The following is a 22,656-nucleotide window of genomic DNA, read 5'->3' as shown; positions in this document are numbered from 1 at the left end:
GGCTAGTGAAGGGCATGGTTTAAGTAATATATAAACTCATTCAATAGGATCTGATACTGGGGGTGCTTAGGTATTACACAAATGATCTTAGCTTGAATAAAATCCACTATACTTACCATACTGCGTAACAAATGCTATGCAGCTGTTCACTATAATAGGAACATCATTTTTGCTGAGCTGCTGATCTTGTAATGCATTACCATCTGTACCTGCTGCTTTTTCAATTGCAGTATACCAGACCATGAAATCCAGCCTTGTATGGCCATGGATATATAGAGTTCTGAAAAGTATAAAAATATTTTGAGCTCAGGAAAGAAATAAAAAAATGATGTTATTGTACTACGGCAAGAAAGCAGATGTTCAGAAAATAAAGAAAAAAAGAAGAGAAATACTTGGAGTAAGACATCAAGGCACCTTTCCCCACATAAAGCTGTGATGGTAGTCTGTTGTTACAGCATCTTTTTTTTTCCAAATACATTTGTATTACCAGTGCTATAAAAAATGACAGAAGATCCACAAGCATTGTCACAAGCCTTTGAAAGAACCTGCCAACATTTTAATTACTCTTCTTCAGTCTTGGTCCTACACTACGCATTCATATGTCCACACGACAGTTAAGCAGGAAACAAATTTAGAGACAACTTTCAATACTGTAAAAAGCTTTCCTTCTTTTGTATTCGCGCCCCTAAACACCACACACCCACCAACCTCTTCTATAGAGCAGCTGAGACATACTGAACTTCCCTCCTACACAAGTATCAAAATGATCACCCACTATCACAAAGCTAAGGGACATATACAAAAAAGATAAGAGTTGAGGCAGAATAAGTTAATGCAACACTTTGACTGTATATCAAAGCACAGCCTTGTTCTGACTCTTTTATTTAAGCATGCTACAGTAATCTCCTCTGTGCCACCCTGACAAGCTAGCTTCTAAGAGAAAATAGCAAAATTGAAAAGTTTAAGAGTGTAGGTCCATCTACATGCATGTGTGTAATAAACAACTTCCTAAAGTATTAAAATAGTAAGCAAACTTTTCTACATACATTCTCTTATCTCCCACTAAAGACACGTAAGAGGTCAATTTTCTCTAATGACCATTTATTTCCTAATTATGAAAAGCCAAAATGCTCCACTGAACTTCTATAAAAATGGTTTCATCAAAATAGAAAAAACATTCATTTTGATTATCTCATTTGAGGGGGAGAAAGCATTTTATATGATGAAGAAATACTTAATTTCATTTCTTTTTAGTAGTATGTTTCTATTTGGCTTTTATAAATGTTTCCATTCTAGCATTCCTATCTTGGTAGGAAGGGAGGATGCAGTCAATGTATTACATACACAGAGCCAGGATCTGAACTCTTCTCAAGATCCACCATACAGACTGAGCCATTCAGCAGCAGAGTAGATGACACTAAAATATTTCATCACACTGAACCACATTTTTAGGAAGTCCTTATTTCATGACTTCAAAAGTCATGTTAACCACCACACATGCCTGGATAGTAGAAACACAGCCTCTCTCTCCCACTAAGAAAAAAATAATAATTTGCATAAAGCTCTCCTATTTTTGCAGCAAAATGAGTGTGCCTAATTCAGTGCTGTCAAACTTAAGGTTCCTTAAGACTTGTCTAAACAGGTAGTTCTCAATCAATACCTTCCAAAGAATACACCACTACATGTTCTGGTATTGCTATTGCCATATATATAGAAGGAAAGTAAGAAGTTTGAATTGAGTAGAAAAAAGTTTGACAGTGCATGATACTCTACTCCTTTGCTACTACTATTCACAGATCAGAAGTTAGGACAATGATTTATAAAAGATTTATGGTGCTTTCCAACACAAGAAATGTAGATATATATGCATATTACTGTGTTTTTATTTCCCCTGCAGAACAGCAGGATTCACATTATGGTATTATGCAAAAGGATAAATGGAAGTCTCAACAGATTATTTTTTATCTAAAGAATTATGATATATACAGGAAGCAGCATACTGTAAAGTGAAAATATTATTACTTCTAAACAAGAAAAGGGCAACTCTGCTGCATATCAATGAATTGATACCAGAGCAGGAGACAAAAAATACCATACTGAACTTCAAAGGTCATATAAACTTATCAGTATTTTTCACAGAGATACGAAAGTCTAAATCATGTGTCTGTCAATCAATTGTTGTGATATATGAATTACCTAAACTATGTGGAAAAGATCACCTTGTATTTTATGGATCTTTCAATCTTCCCCTCAATGCATCACATTAGAAAAAAGATACCAGAAGTACAAAACGATTATGTTCTCCTAGTTTTCTAAAATTTGAGAACCTGCTAAGCTTAATTTTATTACAGAGGAAGAGGTTACTTAATAATTAACAAAGAAAATGTGGTATTTGTTTAAGTTGTGGTCCCATAGGACCAAAACAGTCGTGAAAGAGAAGTTGGTGGTAAGAAACATAAATGTGAAAATCATGGACCCTGGATTGTTCATAGAAGGCAACTGATTATTTTTGAAAAAATTATATGTGCCTAGTCAAAAATCTCCAGAGTGGCGGCATCAAAAAGTAAGATAAATCAGAGAGGCAATTTCACTACAATACCATAAAAGCGAAGAAGGGAGAAAAGGAAATTAAACCAGTGCCAGACACAGTTCAGAACTCAGTCAATTTCCTGTGGAAGTGGCTTAAAAGCTCATCTCAAACCTCAATAATTTTTGGCTGAGAGAGAACACACATAGAATAACTTTAAATCAGAAAAACATACAACAATTTACAAATTAGATGTTTAAAGCAGTCCTTCTCAGTTTAGTCCTTTCAGACAAATGTAACAACACTTTTAATTTTATTTTTCCGTAATTGTAAATGATTTTTTGATCTCCTTGAACCTGGAAGCACGGAAAAGACAAGGGGAAATAATTTCCAGCAGAAGAGCAGAACTTTCCTCAAGCACAGTAGGAGTCTTCTACAGAACTTTATGAAGCAATAGAGGTAACTTTGCAGAACTAACCTCTGTGTTCATAGTTTTCAGAGAGAAGTAATAACAAATACATGCATTTCTCACTAAACTGTCATAAACAAAATATAAAGTTATATTAAATCCAAGGTTTAAGACTAAACATAAACACGGGCTGAAACACAGTGATATAGCACAAAACTGAGGAATTTAAAGATTTTATAGAAGTAATCATGTTTGAAACTATTTGTACTGTAATGTTTATGAAGATCTACCATGCAGATTACCAACTATTTTCCACAGACTCAACCGAAATGCATTCCTCCAATATAAATGCACTGCCTTCTATAGTACATTTATGTATGTGCTACTTCTTCCAGTTATAAAAATTGACAAAGATCACACATTTCATAACGAATAGATAGCAGTAGTGACAATATGGCGAAAAATGGCAGTTTTCTATGTTGTGTGAAGCACATACTGTCCATAGCCAAGAAATTAATAATTTAAGTACTCAAACAAGGCGGCCTGCGAACACAGATTTCTGCCTTAGTGAATTGAGAGAATTGAATTGGCACAAGTGACTGCAGCAGTCCACAATCACTGAGTCTCAACATAAAGGAAGCTACTGTACAGCTTTATTGTTGACTACCAGCACAGCCTTCTGCCACAGCAGTCAGACAAACAACATACATAACCACACTTCATCCACAAGTGTGCAAAGGCTTGTCTTTAACCCATCCTGCAAAATCCACTAGCTTTAGCTATGTCTACAAGCTTTGTTGTACAATTCTGCAATGGGAAAGCAGTGGTACCAAGTGATTTTGGGTAAAGCGGTCAGGGAGAGAGAGAAACAGACATCAGAACAACTCAGTGTTCTCTGGCAATTTCCACATGATTCTAGTAATTTACCTGTCTGAAAACAGGTATTAAGTAAGAATCAATATGAAATTATTTCGGAAAATCAAATTGCAACTAAAGCATGGACGTTACATAAACAATTACTGTAAATGTAACCAAGCAACATTTCTTCAAGGAACTTTCAAAAGGTCTTACATCCACCATTTCATATAGGAAGCACAAGTCCTTTCATCTGACTCTTATGTTTATATTAATTCTGGATTTTAGAATTTTGTGCCCATAACTTCATTTTATGAGAACACTTACTGCTATCATCACAGGGTTAAGAAAAGAACAATGAATGAACCATCAGCATAAAGAAATTGTGCCAGTATGTAGGGAAGGTTTGTTACCCATAATAAGAAAGAGCTAACTACAAGAGAAGCATAACAGGGAAAAAAAGAATCATCTGGATTACATTATGGTCTGAAAACATCCACAGACACCTAAAACGAGCTTAAATTTTTTCAGAAAAATATAAGAAATATTTGAAACTGAATTGTCTGCAGAACTGTGTTTCTTGAAAGCGTAGCATTAGAGATTTTGCATTAAATTCTACTTATAGAAGATACATTTAAAAACTACGGTATACAGATATTTTCAGACAACTTTCTTCTTTTCATTTGTGCAGATCCCTCTGCTGGCCTCAGTTGAACTACACAGGAGTAGCTGTTTCACCAAGGTACTATGGAACTTCTGTTTGGATAGCAACAGGAGATCAAGTATCACCAGTCACTTCAAGTGTTTTAAAAGCACAGAGGAGAGAGAGATCAAGGGAAAAAATCCAAACTGAGTATGGAGCAAATCAGAGGACACCTCATTCATATCCTCTCAAACCTAAGATAGCAGATTGAGAGACAGAATTCTGAGATATAAAAATGATAAAAAAACCAGGAAGTTGGTAGTAAATGCTCCAATGAGATACTTTTTTAACAGGGTAAAAGGAGATAGGTCATTTTGAAGAAACCATTATTGGCAGACTAATCTGGGAATAATTTTCTCAGTGGGAAAACTGCTTTTAATTAAGTAGTGCTTGTTAACATTTCGTGACACAGACATAAAATGTAATTAATGCACAAAGATATTCCCTCCTTTAAAAAGTCTGCAAATTTACTCTCTTGCTAGCAGCTCTAAGTGAAAAAACTCCAGAACTCATCAACGATAATTCTAAGATATCAATATAAAAACAGATCAAAGCTTTATTCAGATAGGAACCTTACCTTCCTTTTTCAACAAGCAGCAGGACATCTATTCTCTCTCCGTTTTGCATCACACTACTGGTTGCTGAAAAAAAATACATACACATCCATATGACCTTCACAGACACATATTTACAGACAAATGCATACATGCATGCACATACACTTTTTTTGCAAAATGATCTCCAGTGGCAAATGGAGCACTGAATTCTTAAACTTAACAAATAAAGAATACTGCTAATAATAGAAACAAAACTCCACAAAATACCACATTACATTTACAAGAAAAACTAATACAGAATATGATCAAGAAATTTTAAACATGTATTTTTTAATGTGAGAACATGCTACAGTGTTTTATTACACTAAACTTGTAAATACAAGTTGTAGAAGACAGAACGATTCAGAAGTAAGCTGGATTTTGGAATCCATTAACTTCTTGCATCTTAATGGCTGCACATATTTACAATAACATAATGCAAGTTATCTGTTAAGCGTGAAGATCAGTGCCATCCTTCTTTATGTTGCTTTATGTTATCCCTGCTAAAAAAAGCACCCTGTAAAACACCTACAGCAAATACATCTGGATAGTTTTCAGTTACAGTGCTTATAAAACTATACCGCGCACTATAATAAAACCAGTAAATTAAATGTAACATGCTTACTAATTCAAAATTCTGAAAAGTTAATTTCTCAAAGTGCATGTAATATATTATCCCCACCTTACTTCAACTAATTCCCAGCGACAGTAAAGTCCTAAATACCAATGAAATTCAATAAACACATTGCATGTTATTTGATGCTTTTGTATCACATCTACTCATAACCTCACCTATATTTACTGAATCAAATATCAAGAAGGTAAGTTACTATACTTCCACAAATGATTCATTATTTGTCAAGTTTCATTTACACAAATCAGTATTAAAGGTGGAGCAGATTTGTTCTGGAGAAAATAGAAATCAAAGAAAAGAGTATGGATCTATAATATTTCCAAGAAATACAATTACTATTAAAAAACCCAAGCAAAACCAATTCTCACCCGAAAGTCAAAAGTGTTTCATTTTTATACATGAGATATAATATACACAGATTTTGCATGCTTTCATGATTCTGGCACAGGCAATTACAGTTGCATCATCAAAACAAATATCGGGAACAGTTCTCCTACTGCCTAATCTTTTAATTCTGAATTAAGATCAAAAGCATTCACAAGTTAAAAGACACCTAGAGGCATAAAAACATTCCTGATTAAAAACCACCTTCATGTTGTTATTCACACCAAATATAAGGTGGCAGTAAATAAACAGTAGAAAACCCAATGGCATTTAGGCAAGCTCCTGCAAAACAGTCCACATTCTGTCAGCATTTATCAAGAGGATTATCAGCAAAGAGCTAAATTATCTTCCTATGTTACTTTATTATAAACCTTGAATTATATGTACTTTTCTATATAACATATTGCCTTGTTCAATATAAAATCAAGTAGGGCAGATATGCTTAAAAGAGGATTCAGAGCATAATTACAAACAACGATATAAAATTGGTCATAGAAGACCATTTTTACAAATATTCTTATCTTTCCACATCATGACACTGAGCAAATAATATTTTTAGTATCAGAAAAAAGTCTATTAGTCTGTGAAATATTTTTCCAAGAGAATTATAATTTTCCAGTATGTTTGAGTATTTTAAAACTAGACCTGTCAATCATCTCAAGAACATGTTCTGCAGTGAGTATTTCTGACCTGTCAAAAATATGAGACAATAATCCCAAAAGGTTATATATTATTATTCAATTCTGTACTCCTGTAAGACAGACATGGCTGCAACTGGAACAAAAACCGTCATCATTCATTTTAAAGATGTGAAAAATTTCTCTAGCATGTGCCAAAAAGTAGGAAAAAAAACCCCAAGACAGAAATTTACTAACTCCATATTTAGATAAGAGTTGGAATAACATCTGACTCATGTGAAGGAATAGTTACTGAGCTTCCCAAAGTTTATTACTTTGAAATGTAGTAGAAGTCTCCTTAACAGTGAATTAATCCCACAGAACATTTTCTGAATACTAGATGTTAAACCAAGTTCTTACTTAATTCTTGCAACCTCCTTAGATATATGGAATCTTCTTCAGCATCCTCCATTTCAAGACAAAAATAAAGGCTCGACTTCTCTATAGCAAACCAGCCTTTTCTCCACTGATCCAGGCTATGGCAATCTTTGTAGTACAGCTGCCCAATCAGGTCACAGTCTCGCTCTAACAACGATTCAGCCACAGGAGGAACAAAATGCTACCAAAGAAAATGGGGTGAGTCAGATGAAGAAAAAAACCCTCCGCCCCTAAAAAACAAAATCAAAATATTGCAAATCTATAGGATTCTAGGAAGAAGGTCACAGTAAAAAAATAAAGATATATCACTCATAAATCCACAGATACACTAAATTTAAAATATAAAATCAAGTTTAACATTTTTTCCATTCCTACACTACAATTCAAATATTTTTGCTTTTAAACTACCAGTGATTTAATTAGTAATGTGATTATTAACATTTGGAACAGTATAAAATATGGTATCGCTTTATGAATTTTGTTTCAGCAAATAAATTTAACAGAATTGCAACCATAAAAATCTTAGATGAAATATATTCATATAGTATATCTCTTTATACTAGAGCACCTTTAATATATTCTTAAGGTCGGTATTAAAATGCTGCTTCAATTCCTTTCACATTTTATTATCTTGTTTCAAACATTAAATCACAGAAGTTATTTCTTTCTGCTGCTCAAGAAACCTTTACACACAGGATAGATCAGTATTCATCAATAATGGCTTCTCAAAGGTTTTAAGCTAACAATGACACTTTATTATTTGTGCAAAGGCTCCTGGCCTAACTGAAAAAGCTAATTATCGGTATTACCTTAGCTATTGCTGACGTCCATTTTCTTTGTGAATATGCAGTTTCAGCTCCAAATAGAAAAACACGTTCTGACATTAAGTATATTTCAAATGTAAAGATGTCCCTAAAGCAAGCAAGAGAACACAAGAGTTTTATTTCACTATTTTTTCATTCTTTCCATCTGCATTTCTCCACCAATATTACAAGTACAGCGCAGCTAATAATAGAGCACTTTACAACACAACAGGATCAAAGTACTTTGCAGGTCAATAATATGTGTTTTGAGGCTATGGTGTAATAGTTTTCTGAGTAATTCCAAAATGCATAAAAATGTTTACATATAGTCATTAAAAATATATACGGAATTTTTTGCTTTTTCAAGTTCATGCAATTTGAACAAGTATATTTTTGTGATGCATTCAAAATATTTTTTTTAATGTTTAATATAAGCAGAACAGCTAGTTGAATGGGAAATTATAAACAAGTTGAAATGTTGGTTCATAGGCACCTCTAGATGTCATTTGGTCTAATCTCCTGCTCAGAGAGGGATTATCACAATGAGAAGCCTTGAGAACAGTCAAGGATGGAGAGTACTATTATTCTCACTAACCTATTCCTGTCCTCCATCTGCCCTCTAAGAAGAGGCTGTCAGACAGCCTGAATCTGCTGGGGCGAAATGCGTGGTCACTGTGTATCACCTGCCATCACCAAGATGAGTAGGACTACTTTGAAGTTGCTGTACCTCGAGGTGGTCTTAAAAGTTTTCTTAAGGTAGATTCTTGGGTTTTTTTCTTTTTAAAAATTATACCATTATTTAAGCAGATGAACCCTGGTCTTTTCAATTTTTAATGGACAAATAAGGACAGTAAAAGAAGAAAAAGCAAACCAGTTTAAATTGGCATGGAATTTCGAAAGTAAACATAATGTGAAAGTTAGGGTTGGTCAGTCTTTAACTTACAAATTATGGTTCACCAATTTATAGCATGATTTTATCTGTGACCTGTCCATAGATGCCAAATAGATGAAATATGCTTTTTCATTTTAATGCTGGAGACTGAGATTTGTCTAAATGTGGAGAACTGAGCATGAGTCACTTCTGTCATTTTCAATAACCACTTTGAAAATTATATAAACACTTAGTTCTGACTAACAGAATAGGTCTTTTTAAGGACCAGCTGCTTCACTACATGAAATATCAAATCTAAAGAAATTTCTCATAAAACTCCTCAATCGCAGGTAAACCACAACAGGAGGTTAGTTATTCCCTGAGAGTGAAGTGTTCAGCCAAGATGTTTTTTTAATTTAGGTAATACCCAAAAATGGAACCACTTTGAAATGCTGCAAGCAATAGGTTATATTTGAAGACAGAAGAAAAAAGTGATATTTTTTTTTTCTTTTTTCTGAATATCACAGAGTTACTGCAGAATAATGAAGGTCACTTCCCTATATTTGATAGCATATTGACACACCACCATGTTTCAGGATTTCTCCCCCCTGTAGTGGTCTAAGTCCTTTATTCCTATTATCTTTTTCAGAAACTTACTGAATAGACTATGCTTTCTTTGCAGATGATTTTGTTTTGTAACTAAAAGCATTACAGTATTATATGATAGAAAGTTATTTTTATTTTAGGTGCATATAGACATGTTAAAAAATTTAAAGAAAGTGTTATGGAGTCTGTTAGATAAATACAAAGTATATTTTAAACAAAAATGTTGCCCTAAAGAAATCGAGTATCACTGGAATCAGATTTACATCGCTTTCCATGTGATGTTTGTCATGTACAAATGGCATGTGAGAGAGTTACAAAAGAAAAAACAAGACCCCACAAAAATAAAGCTGCTATCTTCAAACTAACAATATTCATCAGTTACTCTGTTGTCCTCAGCTACAGAACAAAGAATGGATTTCGAAGACCAGTATCTCTGTGACCAAATCCAGAAGCACTGTGGAGAGCTCTAGTCTACAGCATTTGAAGGAAGAAGCAAAGCAGGAATTTTGGCCTGAGGCAGTGGTCAATCCCAGAAAGCAAAATGAGTATTAATTGTTCAATTTATCATCATATAACCTTTCAAGCACTGAGAATATGCATTACAGATTTAATAACAGATGTATCTAATTTAAGCTGCCCTTTTAAATTACCCTAATATTTTCATTCTATCACTATAAGAAAAAAAAAAAGAAAATCCCTAAATATCACACAGCACTAATTTCTTGACATCAAATAAAACAATTCCGCTTTTTTTCAAAATTCCCTATTCAAAATTCAAGAAAAAAATTAATAGTTTGTTTATTGAAATATGAATTCAGGAGCTTACCCTCTATTTAAAAAGTCTGACTTGTGTACTACAAGGCAGATAACTTCATTGATGTCAATCATACCATTAGGAGTGGTAGTTTTATCATTTTCATAGTAGCTCAGAAAGCCACTTTCTAAAGTGCACCATCTTTTGTTGCAATCTGTGATTAAAGAAATAATAGAAAGGTCAGGGTTTTTTAAGTAAGTTTTTTTTTCTGAAAAATAAGTAAACACAAGGTGGAGTAAAAATTCTGCAGAGCAACTTCAATTAATTCAAGTAATTATTACAACTAAATGTTTATTCCCTCTTATGACCTAAATACAAATACAACACATGACATAGCATAGTAATGTTTATTCGTTACTGAAAATACTCATGAATTCATTCTAGCTTACATCTAGCTCTTAGAACAAAATCTGAGGTGCACCTGTTTCCACTACTGCAGAGAAGCAGATCCTAAATGAAAAGACTATTTTTATTTTCTACAGTCTTAAAATTCCTATACAGCTGGCAAAATATTTCTGAGAATTTCATAAAACAGATCTGGCAAAAAAACACCCACAAAATCAAACAAAAAAACAGTTGCAATTTGCAAATGCTTACCACGTTATCTTATATTTCATTCAATTCCTTTCTCTGTTGTTTCCTATATGGTTTATACATGTTTTATAAATATTTTGGTATATTTTATTAGTATTTATTTGTATCATGCTATTTGCTATCTAGTACTATCTAGATTCTGTCTAAACACATTTTAAGTACTAAAATAAACATAAGATAAATGGCTTGATAATGTATAGGTTTACAGGAGTTAAGCACCGAACTTTAAGGTTTTGAATGTTCAGGGGTTTGTCCCTGAATGTTCCCCAGCTTTTCCCCTCCCATCTTCCAAAACGTATTCTTCAAAACAGCTCACTACTGCAATATTCATTAAACTATTAAACTCTCAAGGAAAACTTTGGAATATCAAGGCTTTTAAAAGGGCTCCATAAAACCTTTTACACTAGAAACAAATCAAACTTGAGCCTCTAAACCTCTAAGCTTTACTTTTTGATCCACTACACCAGAATAGCACCAACATTTGAGCTCTCTTCTTGCTGGTATCAACAGCTGTTAATTAACAATAACTCTCCTAAAAAGTTACGCACCCCTGCTGAAACCACTGATGCTGCTATAACGAGAGGTACACACAGAGTTGGCTCTCTCATGTACTGAGACGTGCATAATGAAAAACGGGGCTGTATTCCAGGTGTTCCACCTGGTTGGTATAAAACCTTGGTTAATTCACAGCACTGAATGATTTCTTGAGTGTCCTTTTACCATTAGTTACCCCTCATTAGTCTACAAAGGGGAAACAGTTTCCTGTGACAACAAACATAGCACTTACATTTCAAGCCCTTGGTGCTAAAGGCAAGGCTGACAACTGCCTCAGGGACACGTAACACTGAAGAAGAACTTAACTCTAATGGTTAAACTGCTTCATAGGATTCTGAGTTGGAGCCCTATCCACACACAGCATTTAAAAAAAAAAAAAAAAGCCCCAAATTTAGACAAGCGCTGTGAGAGAATGGTACTCCCCCTCTGGCCTGCAGAGGACTCCATTAGCTCACAGCAAGTCAGAACTGCTTCAACAGGAGATCTCTTCTCTAGACCTAAATAGTTAGGTCAGATTTTTCAGGTAACATGACTTTATTTGAATATCTACAGGCAGAGGAGGGAACTGAAACTGTTTCTCCCACATATTAGTACTCTAACCCTCAAATTCCTAAAGAGACTAAGAAGGAAAAAAATATTTCCACTTATTCACAATAATTTGCAATATACATATTACTTCATGTTAGTGAGATTTAGAAGCAGTTCTGGATGTAGTGAAAGAAGAGAAAAAGAAAGATTATATATTTTATGTTTTAAATAGCAAAAAGTACTTCTGTCATACTACTTCTTAAACATGACAGAGATAGATTAGAGCCCTAAAGCAAGAGCAGTTTCTCATTCAAAATTGCAGGGATTTTTGTTGTTGTTGAAAGGATGTCATTAAATCTCTCTCCCCTGTTCCATTTGTCTCCTTGAACTGCAAATGCTTAGGGAAACCTATCTTCCCAGGTATCTGTAAAGAGGCCATCCCAGAAATATCAGTCCTGAAAAACCCATGGGTAATTCAACATCAATACAAAAACGAAGCAAACAAACACCCACCCCCAAAAAAGGAAACAATAGAACATCCACCATCTTCAAGGCACTATCACAGTTTCAGAGAACAAAGCTTGAGCTGAGAGAAATCTCGTTCTTTTCCACTTACTGTATATTCCTCCAAGTAGTAAGTGCAATGCTAAGCAACTGACTACAAACTTTCAAAGTATCTTCATTTTTGTCCACTAAAGACTTGAAATGGAAGACATTCAAAATTTCTTGCCTGGGGGTTTTCCTCATAAATTCTAAGACATCCTACTAAAAATGCTCAGTCTCAGTGCATCTCCCCCAAAAAGGACTACAGAAGCCATTCTGTGAGCACTTTCAGCTAAATCTTCAATCTATACAGGTACTTATAAATATACTGCACTTCTAATATGCCATTGAAAATGCCTCAGAAGAGATTGCCTTGTATCTGCTCTCTGCTTCCCTAAGCACTGACTTCTGGGTTTGTAATTTTTTTTATGAATATAGATACAGATACCCACAGCATGGAAGATCAGGCCTGAACTTGGAGCAAGTAGTAATCAGCTTTGCAGTTATTGTAATAAATGGTTAAAAGTTTTTTTTTGGTTGAGAAGAAGTTAAAAGTTGCTTGTTAGAGGAGTGGGGGTATGCAGTTAATCAGTTAATTGTTATTGCGATTGTACGGGTGTAATGTTGCCATGTGCCCACTAGATGGGGACACCAATGGGGAAAAGTAGCGGGTCTATAGAAAGGAAGAGAATGTTCTAGAATGTTCTTAAGATAACCTAATACCCATGATGTAAACACTTTGGAGGATTATTGGTTAGGGGGCAAACCAATCACTCTCAGCCCCAGAGACTGACAGAATTGAACACCAATGAGGACCCTAGCAACGAGCCATCAGAGGGAGGATCTGAGCTGCACCAATCACAGCATCAAAAGAGACTATAAGAACTGCTCCGGGGCTCAGCCCCACCGGTCTTCCTGAGGCACCCGAGTCCAGGGGAATACCGTGTGCGTTGCACTGTTTGTTTTTCTGGGTTGTTGAGTGGGACTTGGGCTTACCTCAAGTCTCCGCTCTTGGTTTTCTTTTTAATAAACAAGCAGACTTTTATTCCACCCAAAAAAGTCCAAGCCTCGTTTATAACAGTTATTACATTGTTTCCCAAATAAGCTCCTCACAATTTCAGAGCAATCCTAGGTAAAGTCCTACCCAGCAGCAGTCCTCTGTCAAAACAGGCATCTGCAAAGTTGCTGGGAAATGCCTGTTATCAGGCATTAGCTCAGTTATCACGCAATGCTTTCAAGAATTTGGAACCACACTAACATACAGATTCTTCAAAAGAACGGGAATTCTTTAAACAGGAGTTTAAACGGGAGTTCTATGCTTTAGCATGTTTTTAGGATCCACTAAGGATCTTAAAGGCATATGCCATGAGAATATGGACACAATCATACAAAAATATGTATACACCAGTGCAGGATGCCATGTAAGGATTTTAGCAGCAATAAATTAAATAATAAATCACCACAGATTTTTAAAATCCACATTATTAGTTTAGATGGAAGAAAAATATATGAAGACAAATGGGGAGAAAAAGGGAAAAATTATCTGATAACACTTCTCAGAAAAAAATAAAAACAGAAGACTGATATGCACAGGAGACCACATATATCTACCATGATATACATGCATTATCACCCCATAAAGCTCAAGTTGTCATAGAGTTCTTGTAGATGCTCATTTTTACTTGGAAGATTTTGTAAATTTGTGAGCTTGAAAAATACTGTGCTAAAAAGTCAGTGCTACTTGTAAAGGACTTCTGTAATAGAATCATTTTGGATGAAAACTAATTTTTGGCGTTTGTCTAAATATAATTAAAGCAAGAAGTGTTTCTATTTAGTTTTTATCATTTACTGTGTTAACCAAACAATTTTTCAGAAGTTCAGTCTTCTTCCTCTGTCAACCACTGAATGAAGAGATCAAGACAAAAAGTATTTTCTTTATCTAAAAGAGGTCTACTGAATCAAAGAGGGTATGTTATATCAAAGACATTTTATCTCAAAAAAAGAAATGCAATAAGTTACAAAGAATAAAGTTCATCCAAGTCATACATATTCATGTGTTGTTCAAATACATAAATTAAAAGTGAAATACCGTCTTTTAATTTCTTCTCTGTAGGAAGCTTAGCAGCATTAGAAGAAACCTTGTACAAGAACTCACAAAGAAAGGTGGAATGTGAAGAATCTTCAGAGAAGCCACTTTCAAAACAAGTATCATAGTTTGGGAAATCTATTCAAAGACAAAGGAGAAAATAACATACAGATCTTCAGTTATATCAGTTAAATCCATTTTTCCACATATCTTTCTAAATGCATGTCTGTAAATATGTAGTTGCTCTGCAGTATCTTTACTACAACACTAATAAAACTTACTGGTTTTATTTTTATAATTAGACAATATACTCACAAAAAACCACTGGTTCACATTTGTTACAATGTTGCCATTTTTTATCACTGCTTGCCAAGGTACTATAAAATACTCTTTTCTGATGTACCAAATTTTGATTTTCACCCCTTATGTAACATGCTTCAACAGAAGCAGACTGCTTCTCTTGAGGGCTTATGTAGAGTTTACCAGCAACTCTGGCAGCAGAGAGACAGTGATTCTGGGAATCATCATCCACATGCACTCATCTCCCTTTCCCTAAAGGTAAGAACCTGATGGTGCTGTCTTGGCTGCAGGGCCAAAAGCAGAAAAGACAGAGCCAAGACAAGCAAACCTCTCTCTACAGCTTTAGGACCACTTGAGATCATAGCTAGCAAAAAAAACCACCCTAGCTCCATGTCTGTACCATGACTGAGCTCATCATCCTATGATCCAGTGCATGGCACTGGCCTGAGCAATACTCAAGCAGAAATTCAGGCACTTTGTTTGCCCTTGGAAGCCTTCATTCATTCCTGTGTTTTCCACTAAGACCTTTTTTGTTCAGCCTATACAGTGTTAATTGGAAGAGTGACACAAGCCAATGGAAAACTGCTCCAGGACTACATACACATACATAGCTTTTCTTTTTTCAGTGTAAATCTGAATGTGAACTTTCGGCCCCTGACTGTTTCAGATAGTATCCAGCCCTTTTAAAAGAAAAGCTCAGTCACACCCATATGCCTCAATTTATTTATTGTTAAGAACAGCTTTCTGCTTTCAAGAGCCTCATAGCAGCCACACATTGCAAACAGAACTGTTGACTTCCAAGCCAAAGTTTGTAATTTTTTCTGCAACAGAAGCTGTGATGGGAAAAAGAGGTTTCTGGGATAGATCATATTGCAGGTTCAAGAGGTGAGTTTTATTTTGGGAGGAGAGCTTGTGAAAAACCAGCTAGATCTGTGTGCAATAGGAGTAGATATCAATTTAAATAATCTTTAAGAAAAAAACAAAGTGCTGGATGAATTCTTTAGATCTATGTATATAGATATATATAAGATATATAAGATATATATAAGATAGATAGATATAGAGATAAATGTATATATCCATATTTTTTCTAGTAAAAGTCTGATAATATTGACAGAGAAGATGATGGGTTTTTTCTGTGCTATAACTAAGGGTATGAGATCTATAACTTATCACTGTGTTGTCCAGGGTTTTTTAAGTGCTAAATATGATGTCTCAGCAAAGTAGTAAATCTGTACACAACTGAAATTGCGCACTAATAAAATCCAGTTAATGCCACCACAACTGCCCCTCTGCTATACCACTATTTTTTCAAAGCAAAGTCAATTTTTCTTCTGAATTTTTTCTTTCTCTTTTTCACAAAGAATTAGATCAAAAGAAAGAAATCCATCGTACCTGAGAACTTATTATGGTACAGGAATTCCATTTGCAGCCTTTGTCCAGCTTTCTTGGCGAGTAAGTACGGGGTGCTGTAAAGAGGGTCTCCAGTGGCACACATAGCATCAGCCCCGCTGAAGAGTAACATCAGAGTTTCTAGCACATCTTGCTTGACTACAGCAGCACACAGGGCCTTATCACAGAGAGGGAAAATAGGAAGTCTGTTTAAATTAGAAAGTTACTGGCAACAAATACATGCAAGGTAGATGCAAATCCTTTCACCTCTGATACAGCTAGACCATAAACATTGACAAGTATCTGGTCTGATATGGTCTGAATCTAGAAAAACTCAGCAACAACAACAAAAATATCCCAAAACATCAACCCAAACTCTGCAAGATGTTGCTGTCACAAATTTCACTTGGGAAGAATAACGTGCATTAATACAATTGGAGGGGAAGCTTGCTTTTTATTTATATCAAACTATTAAAGAAAATCTCTTATTATTTCAGAACTGAGAAATTCAACCGAAGAGATGAGATTAGATTCTTAAACTCTATTACTTGGACAAATACTGAAATTCCTAGGTAATTTTTTTAAAAAACAGTCAATAAGGTAAATTACTCTTCAGTGTATCTTAATACTTGTTCATCTTCCTTGAAATTTAAACATCTCACTGCATCATAAACACGAGTCTCCTTTTATTTTTGTATACACAAAGACAGACATGATCAACTTTTTTTTTCTTTCACAAGATTGGTCCAAAGCCTTAAAACCAAAAATAGCTATGCAATTACAGCAACATATTCCATTAAAATTTCTATTATTTAATATTTATTTAATTTATTTAGTTAATGAGTGAGTTTTTCTTAAGTAATTAAAGCAAAAGTCACTCAAATAGGAAGAGTACTCCTGTAAAATTTAGCTGTTCTAATAAACACATAAGCACCCGGGAGGCGCAAGATAACACAGAAGACAGTTCAGTAAAAGTTCTGGAATTACTTGGCAGTGAACACCTTATTTCATGGTAATTTCATGTCTCCATAGAAAATTTGATAACTTTTCCCAGTATTTAAATGATTATTTGACATGTATCTTTCCCCACAAAAAACAAACCCCACAGATGTAAGAAAAATCATGCTTGTATAACATTGAGCTGCTTTCTGTGGTCTGCAGTTATAGTATTAAACAAAATCTCACAGCTATTACCAGTAAATAGAAAGCAATCCAAGTGTCTCATTTTGCAGTGACAAAGAGCTCCCCATGATGCCCCCAAATGTTTCCCAACTCCAATGAAATGCAGAAAACAAGCTATACAGCAAGAGGTTCTATACTTCAGCTAGAGGTGTTTCAGTGATAACTACTCTTATATGCCCTTATTTTAAATTATGTGTGTAACTAACATACAATTTACCAAATGTACAAAAAATAACACTTCCTTTTCCACAGTAACAGTGAACAAATGAGATGACTATGGTTCAAACCACACAACTTTTAAATGCCACTGCCTCCCCACAATCTCTACATATCCTTTGAGACAATTTGACTCATGTAATTGAATGCATTAAAATTGCAAAATGCATTAAAACTATTCTGTATTCATTAACCCTAAACAATCATGACTCAAACCATCAAATATTAGAATTCAGTCAAATGGTCATCAAAATTTACAGAGAGATTGATAACTAAAGTTGTCCATTTTATAACTCTATAGAATTTGGGTTTTTTGTAAAAGGAGAGAACACACATTTTCCATCATTAATTTTAGCTTTTTCATTTCCAGAAAGTTACAAGCTACTATGTAAGTGTGTATGAGCTCTTTTCACCATTGATAACAATGAATCCTCTACTGTATTTGAATGTTAGATGTCAGCCACGTAAGGTATAAAAAAAACCCCAAACGTAAAGAAGTAATCTAAAGAAGTGAAGTGGAAATTTGCATCCCTAGACTACACTTGAATTAAAATAAAGATCTATATTTTAGTGGTTCAGGAAAACATAGGAAGAATTACCATAACCTTCTTCAAGCAAACTAACGGGAAAAACAAGAAACGGAGTAGTCATACAATGACTCCTGCAAAGGCTCCTAAACAACCCTTACTCAACTGTGCCAGAATGCCACTCAGGATGCTGAATTAATTTCTCACCAGCTTAACAAGATGACCAAATTGCACACAGATACAGTACAATCCAAAATATAGTATGGGCTTAACCATGCTATATTACCTTATTCAACTGCTCCTTGGTTTTGTAGAGAAAAGGTGTTTTCCTGAATTTTCCCTCTTTGTATTTTTGGGTAATGAACGCTATCCTTTTTTCTGCAGGGTCATCAATATGCAATTCTTCATCTGGAGGAAGATTTCCAGCCCAAAAACTGTTTGCCCTCTTATTTCCAATGACGATAAAGAGCTAGATGAGATGCAAGGAAAAAGTTAGCAAAACAGCATGAAAGGTATGAAGCTAGCCTCTAAACAGTTTTCACCTGCTAAAAGTTGAAAAAGAAAGTTATTGAAGAAAACAAAATTGTCTAGAGGAGACAGAAGCCTCTCTCAGTCACTGCCTATGGTCATCTCTAAATTAATAATAAAGCCTGCAGTCATCATTTACCATCAACAGCAGCTAAGCTTTACAAGGCTAACCAGTTGTAACACTTCATTATATATTAGAAAATACTAGTTAAAGTTCAGAGAAGAGTAGCATGTGTTTTAAAGAAAACAGTGATGGCTCCAAGCCTATCAGGACCACTTTTTACCACCATCACTTTTTAACACCCCAAGCAGCTAAGCTGGTAGTGAGAAGTTTCCTCTATTTTCCCCTTTCTCCATCATGAGTACTCTCCAAAAGTATTTTGTTTCTTTTTCCCCAAAAATGTTAGATACTTGGAGAAATACTAAGAGAAATTGTACATTTTGTTAGCAAAACGAGTATTTTGAATTACACAAAGGTACATGATGCACAGAAACAGTGAATTTCCTGTAACAGCACCATATTGTTTAGCCGTTTTATGTTCAGTTTTCTTGTAAGGCAGTAAATAACTCCTTTTCGTACAGTAGGTTTCAAGATGGAAAAAAGAGTTAGAATATCACAACATACCTCAATAAGTTCATTGCTCCAAATGCTAGCATCCATTTTTAGACTTCGGACCTTTGAATCTCTTGGTCCTAAAGATCTGTGTTGTCCTGAAAATCCAAGAAAATTACTTAACTAAGGCACTTAAACAGGTTTTCTCTTCTGCTGAGGTAACAAAACAGTGTGATGAAACCAGATTTATTCTACTTGCTGTTTTAGAAAAGGTTAGGTTTGACATTTGAATATTAAATAACAGCATCAAAAATACACCTATTCGAAAAAAAAAAGTTAATTTCATTTGATAGTAATGAATAAACAAAGTAGGCTGTCTCATGTAGACTATTTCTGGGAGAGTTTGGTTTGAAAGAAAGCCTAGAATTAAAAACTATTTCCTTAAATTTACTGCTTAAGGACATATTTCAATATAAAACATGACATAATTATATTTTTAGTAGTATCTGAAAAAGCTATCCCTATTGACAGTAAAATATGCCCATATGTAACAAAATTAATACCGAACATTTATACACTAAAAATCATTATTCTTTGGTATCTAGCCTTGCAAAAGCCATTCCTTTCCCATGAAGTGCTATTGCATCTTAATTTCCACTAATTGTGAAGGATTATTCATCTGAGAGAACTCAGCTACCACAGACATGCCATTTACGCATGGAAGTGCTTTAGAGTAAGAATGCCTTTGGTATTAAAAAAAAGTTTTGCTCACATTTTCTTTCTCAAAACATCCACAAGGATAACACTTCAAAAATAAAATTAAATAAAATTTTTAAAAAGCCAATTCAAGGACATACATAGATATGCAAATACGACATTTTGTAGAACCCACATAGCTTGTCATTAATTACTCACCTGCACACTTCTTACAAATGACAACACAGAGATTGATGGATGCCCAGTCAGGACTGGGAGCTTTACAGTCAGCGCAGCTCCTGTTGGACTCATTGAACCAAATCTTCTCAGCTACTTCATAATCAGATAGAGTTTCTGCTATTGATTGCTGGAGTGCTTCAATCCAGTCTTGTTTCTCTCTTTCTGACTCTGCTGTAAAGCTGAAACAATTGACTTTTCTGTGTTATTGATCTTTATTTTAAAGCCCAATTAAACATGGTCTGTAGTCTCTCTTATTTATTACATTTACACCCAAAATCACAGTCAAAAATCTTCCTCCACACAGATATAAATACTAAGATGAAATGCATTATTTTGTATTTTTAGTCAATGAAACTCCCTCTGTTTTAGTACTTTTTTCAACAGAATCACTACTAGCGTAAGCTACACAGCTTTTGTAACATTCACGTAACATGCCTGAGTTAATTTCAATCCTTTTATGTTACTGATTACCAAACTTAAAGACTGAATTTTAACAAAAGCACAGAAGGACAAAGAAAACATGGAGACTTACTGAGAATTAAAAATGGACTTGCATTTCATTTAAATTTATCTTTTTAAAAAATTAACTAGTAAGCAAACATCAACAAAGTCATGTCTTAAGAGAAAATCAAAGAACTAGCTATCTACCAACCAGCAACAGATTCAAATTGCTGATCAAGACTAATTTACCTGCTAGTTGACTGAGAATGAAAGTATTTTCTAACATTTAACAAGTCCAGGAGAACAAAGAAATTTCTTTTTCTCCTTCATTAAGACATCTTATTCAAGAAACACCACAAGACTCAACAAAAGGCTTTTATTAGCATGTACTTTCATTTTCTTAAAAATCATTACAAGTCTCAGCATCAGCCAAAGTGAAACTTTCACTGCTTTCAACCACAGATTTCTACAAGGGATAACACATGAAAGCTTCTTTTCAAATAAAATGTGTAATACTAAATGGATGTAGCATTATTTCACTACTGAAGTTTATTATTCTTTAGGATGGAGGCAATTTGTTGAAGTGGAGAAATTCCTTTCTCTTTTTTTTTCTTTTGCCCTTGCACAGAATGAATAAAGAAGGCTACATAAAAATACAAACCTGTGGGTATAATATGCCTAGTCAAGGGCTAACAAATGCAGCACACAGCTAAATAAATGAAAGAAAATCATCCTATTTTTCTAAAAATTGCTGAACATCCTTAATAAAAACATCACCTTTTCATCCAAACTAGCTACAGCACTGCAGTATGAAACCAGTATTTCTTTAGTGCCTTAGTTAATTGCATATTTTGTTAAGTAAATATTAAAGTTCTTACCTAAAGCTTTTATAAGGAGTAATTATTTCAAAAGATTGCTTTGCAGCCCGATCCACTTGTTTTACATTTGCCACATTCATAGGGATTAAAGTGATACCAAATCCTGTCTTAAAGTCCTAGGGAAAAGATAATAAAAGTTTAGGGGGTTATCATTCAAGAAAAAAAATGCGTGAAAAAGAATTATTTCATCATGGTCCAAAAAATCCAAGACCAGTAATAGACACCTTTGCCATGACATACAAGCCACTTCTAATTTATTAATGGATAAATAAACCTCCACTAAATTTTGTCCAACCACTAAGTTTCCAACTCCTAGAAAGACCTTACTTGATTGTTGGTAGGAGAAAAAAATGTATGCTCTAGCTATTAATAACGGAAAGAATAAAAAAAAAAGTTTTAAAAATAGATTGCATTAAAATGTGAATGCAAAATTATGGAAGGATCTAGCTTAAATCATGCTTTAGTGTCTAAATAATTTTTATACATCTAAATCCTTCTAACTGACAGCAGCTTTTCTTGCTTTAAAACTGAGTGTTCTAACAAAATAAAATACATATAAAATTCTTTCTTAAACCTTTGGTTGCTTCTGATCTACTACATGAACTAAACATGTCTTTGAAAAAAGGTCCTATATAGCAGCTAAAATAGACAAGGTTTAGTTGTGACTCAATTATTAGAAAGTATTTTTGCCTTAAACCAAGAGAAATCATTTGGGATTTTTTTCCTCCTGCATGGAAAAATGTACTTAAAATAAAAATAACTTTTGCATTAACACAATTGCAACATAAAATGTTCAGTGAGCTCTTGTGAGGGCCTATCAAATGTATGGATTTTGGAAAAACTGGTAAGTATGTATGTTATTTCTGATCTATTTGGAATACCATCAGCATTTCCTTCTTTAAATTTATTTACATGTCCATCTAATGGCAGTCACTTCCACAAGATTAACTTCTGGAAGTATTAGCATACTTCTTGAAAACAGTAACTAAATCAGAAACAGAACCAAACTATATCACCCAAGCAAAAAGCCAAATTCACATACTTTACCACTTGTATGTTCACTAAGTTACCTCTCACATAACAAGTAGTTGGGTAAAAACTGATAAAAATAAAAGCACTGAAGGGTAAATGCTTCAGAGT

At 34.3% G+C, this 22,656-nt stretch overlaps 1 protein-coding gene across 3 annotated transcripts in view; it reads right to left on the bottom strand.

Moving 5' to 3' along the window:
• Positions 1 to 22,656, bottom strand: part of ARAP2 (ArfGAP with RhoGAP domain, ankyrin repeat and PH domain 2) — a 124,960-nt gene that overhangs the window by 45,483 nt on the left and 56,821 nt on the right. For all 3 annotated transcript variants that reach the window (XM_039551182.1, XM_039551181.1, XM_039551183.1), the window contains 11 exons: positions 21,517 to 21,632; positions 20,177 to 20,376; positions 19,334 to 19,419; positions 18,467 to 18,649; positions 16,259 to 16,433; positions 14,567 to 14,701; positions 10,270 to 10,411; positions 7,973 to 8,075; positions 7,146 to 7,344; positions 5,072 to 5,135; positions 117 to 280 (listed from right to left, as the gene is read on the bottom strand). In XM_039551182.1, the coding sequence (XP_039407116.1) occupies positions 117 to 280; positions 5,072 to 5,135; positions 7,146 to 7,344; positions 7,973 to 8,075; positions 10,270 to 10,411; positions 14,567 to 14,701; positions 16,259 to 16,433; positions 18,467 to 18,649; positions 19,334 to 19,419; positions 20,177 to 20,376; positions 21,517 to 21,632 (1,567 nt within the window). The remainder of the gene's footprint in view (positions 1 to 116; positions 281 to 5,071; positions 5,136 to 7,145; positions 7,345 to 7,972; positions 8,076 to 10,269; positions 10,412 to 14,566; positions 14,702 to 16,258; positions 16,434 to 18,466; positions 18,650 to 19,333; positions 19,420 to 20,176; positions 20,377 to 21,516; positions 21,633 to 22,656) is intronic.

Source organism: Corvus cornix, chromosome 4 (genome assembly GCF_000738735.6).
Source record: "Corvus cornix cornix isolate S_Up_H32 chromosome 4, ASM73873v5, whole genome shotgun sequence".
Lineage (NCBI taxonomy): Eukaryota > Metazoa > Chordata > Aves > Passeriformes > Corvidae > Corvus > Corvus cornix.
This window is presented reverse-complemented; position numbering and strand designations above follow the sequence as displayed.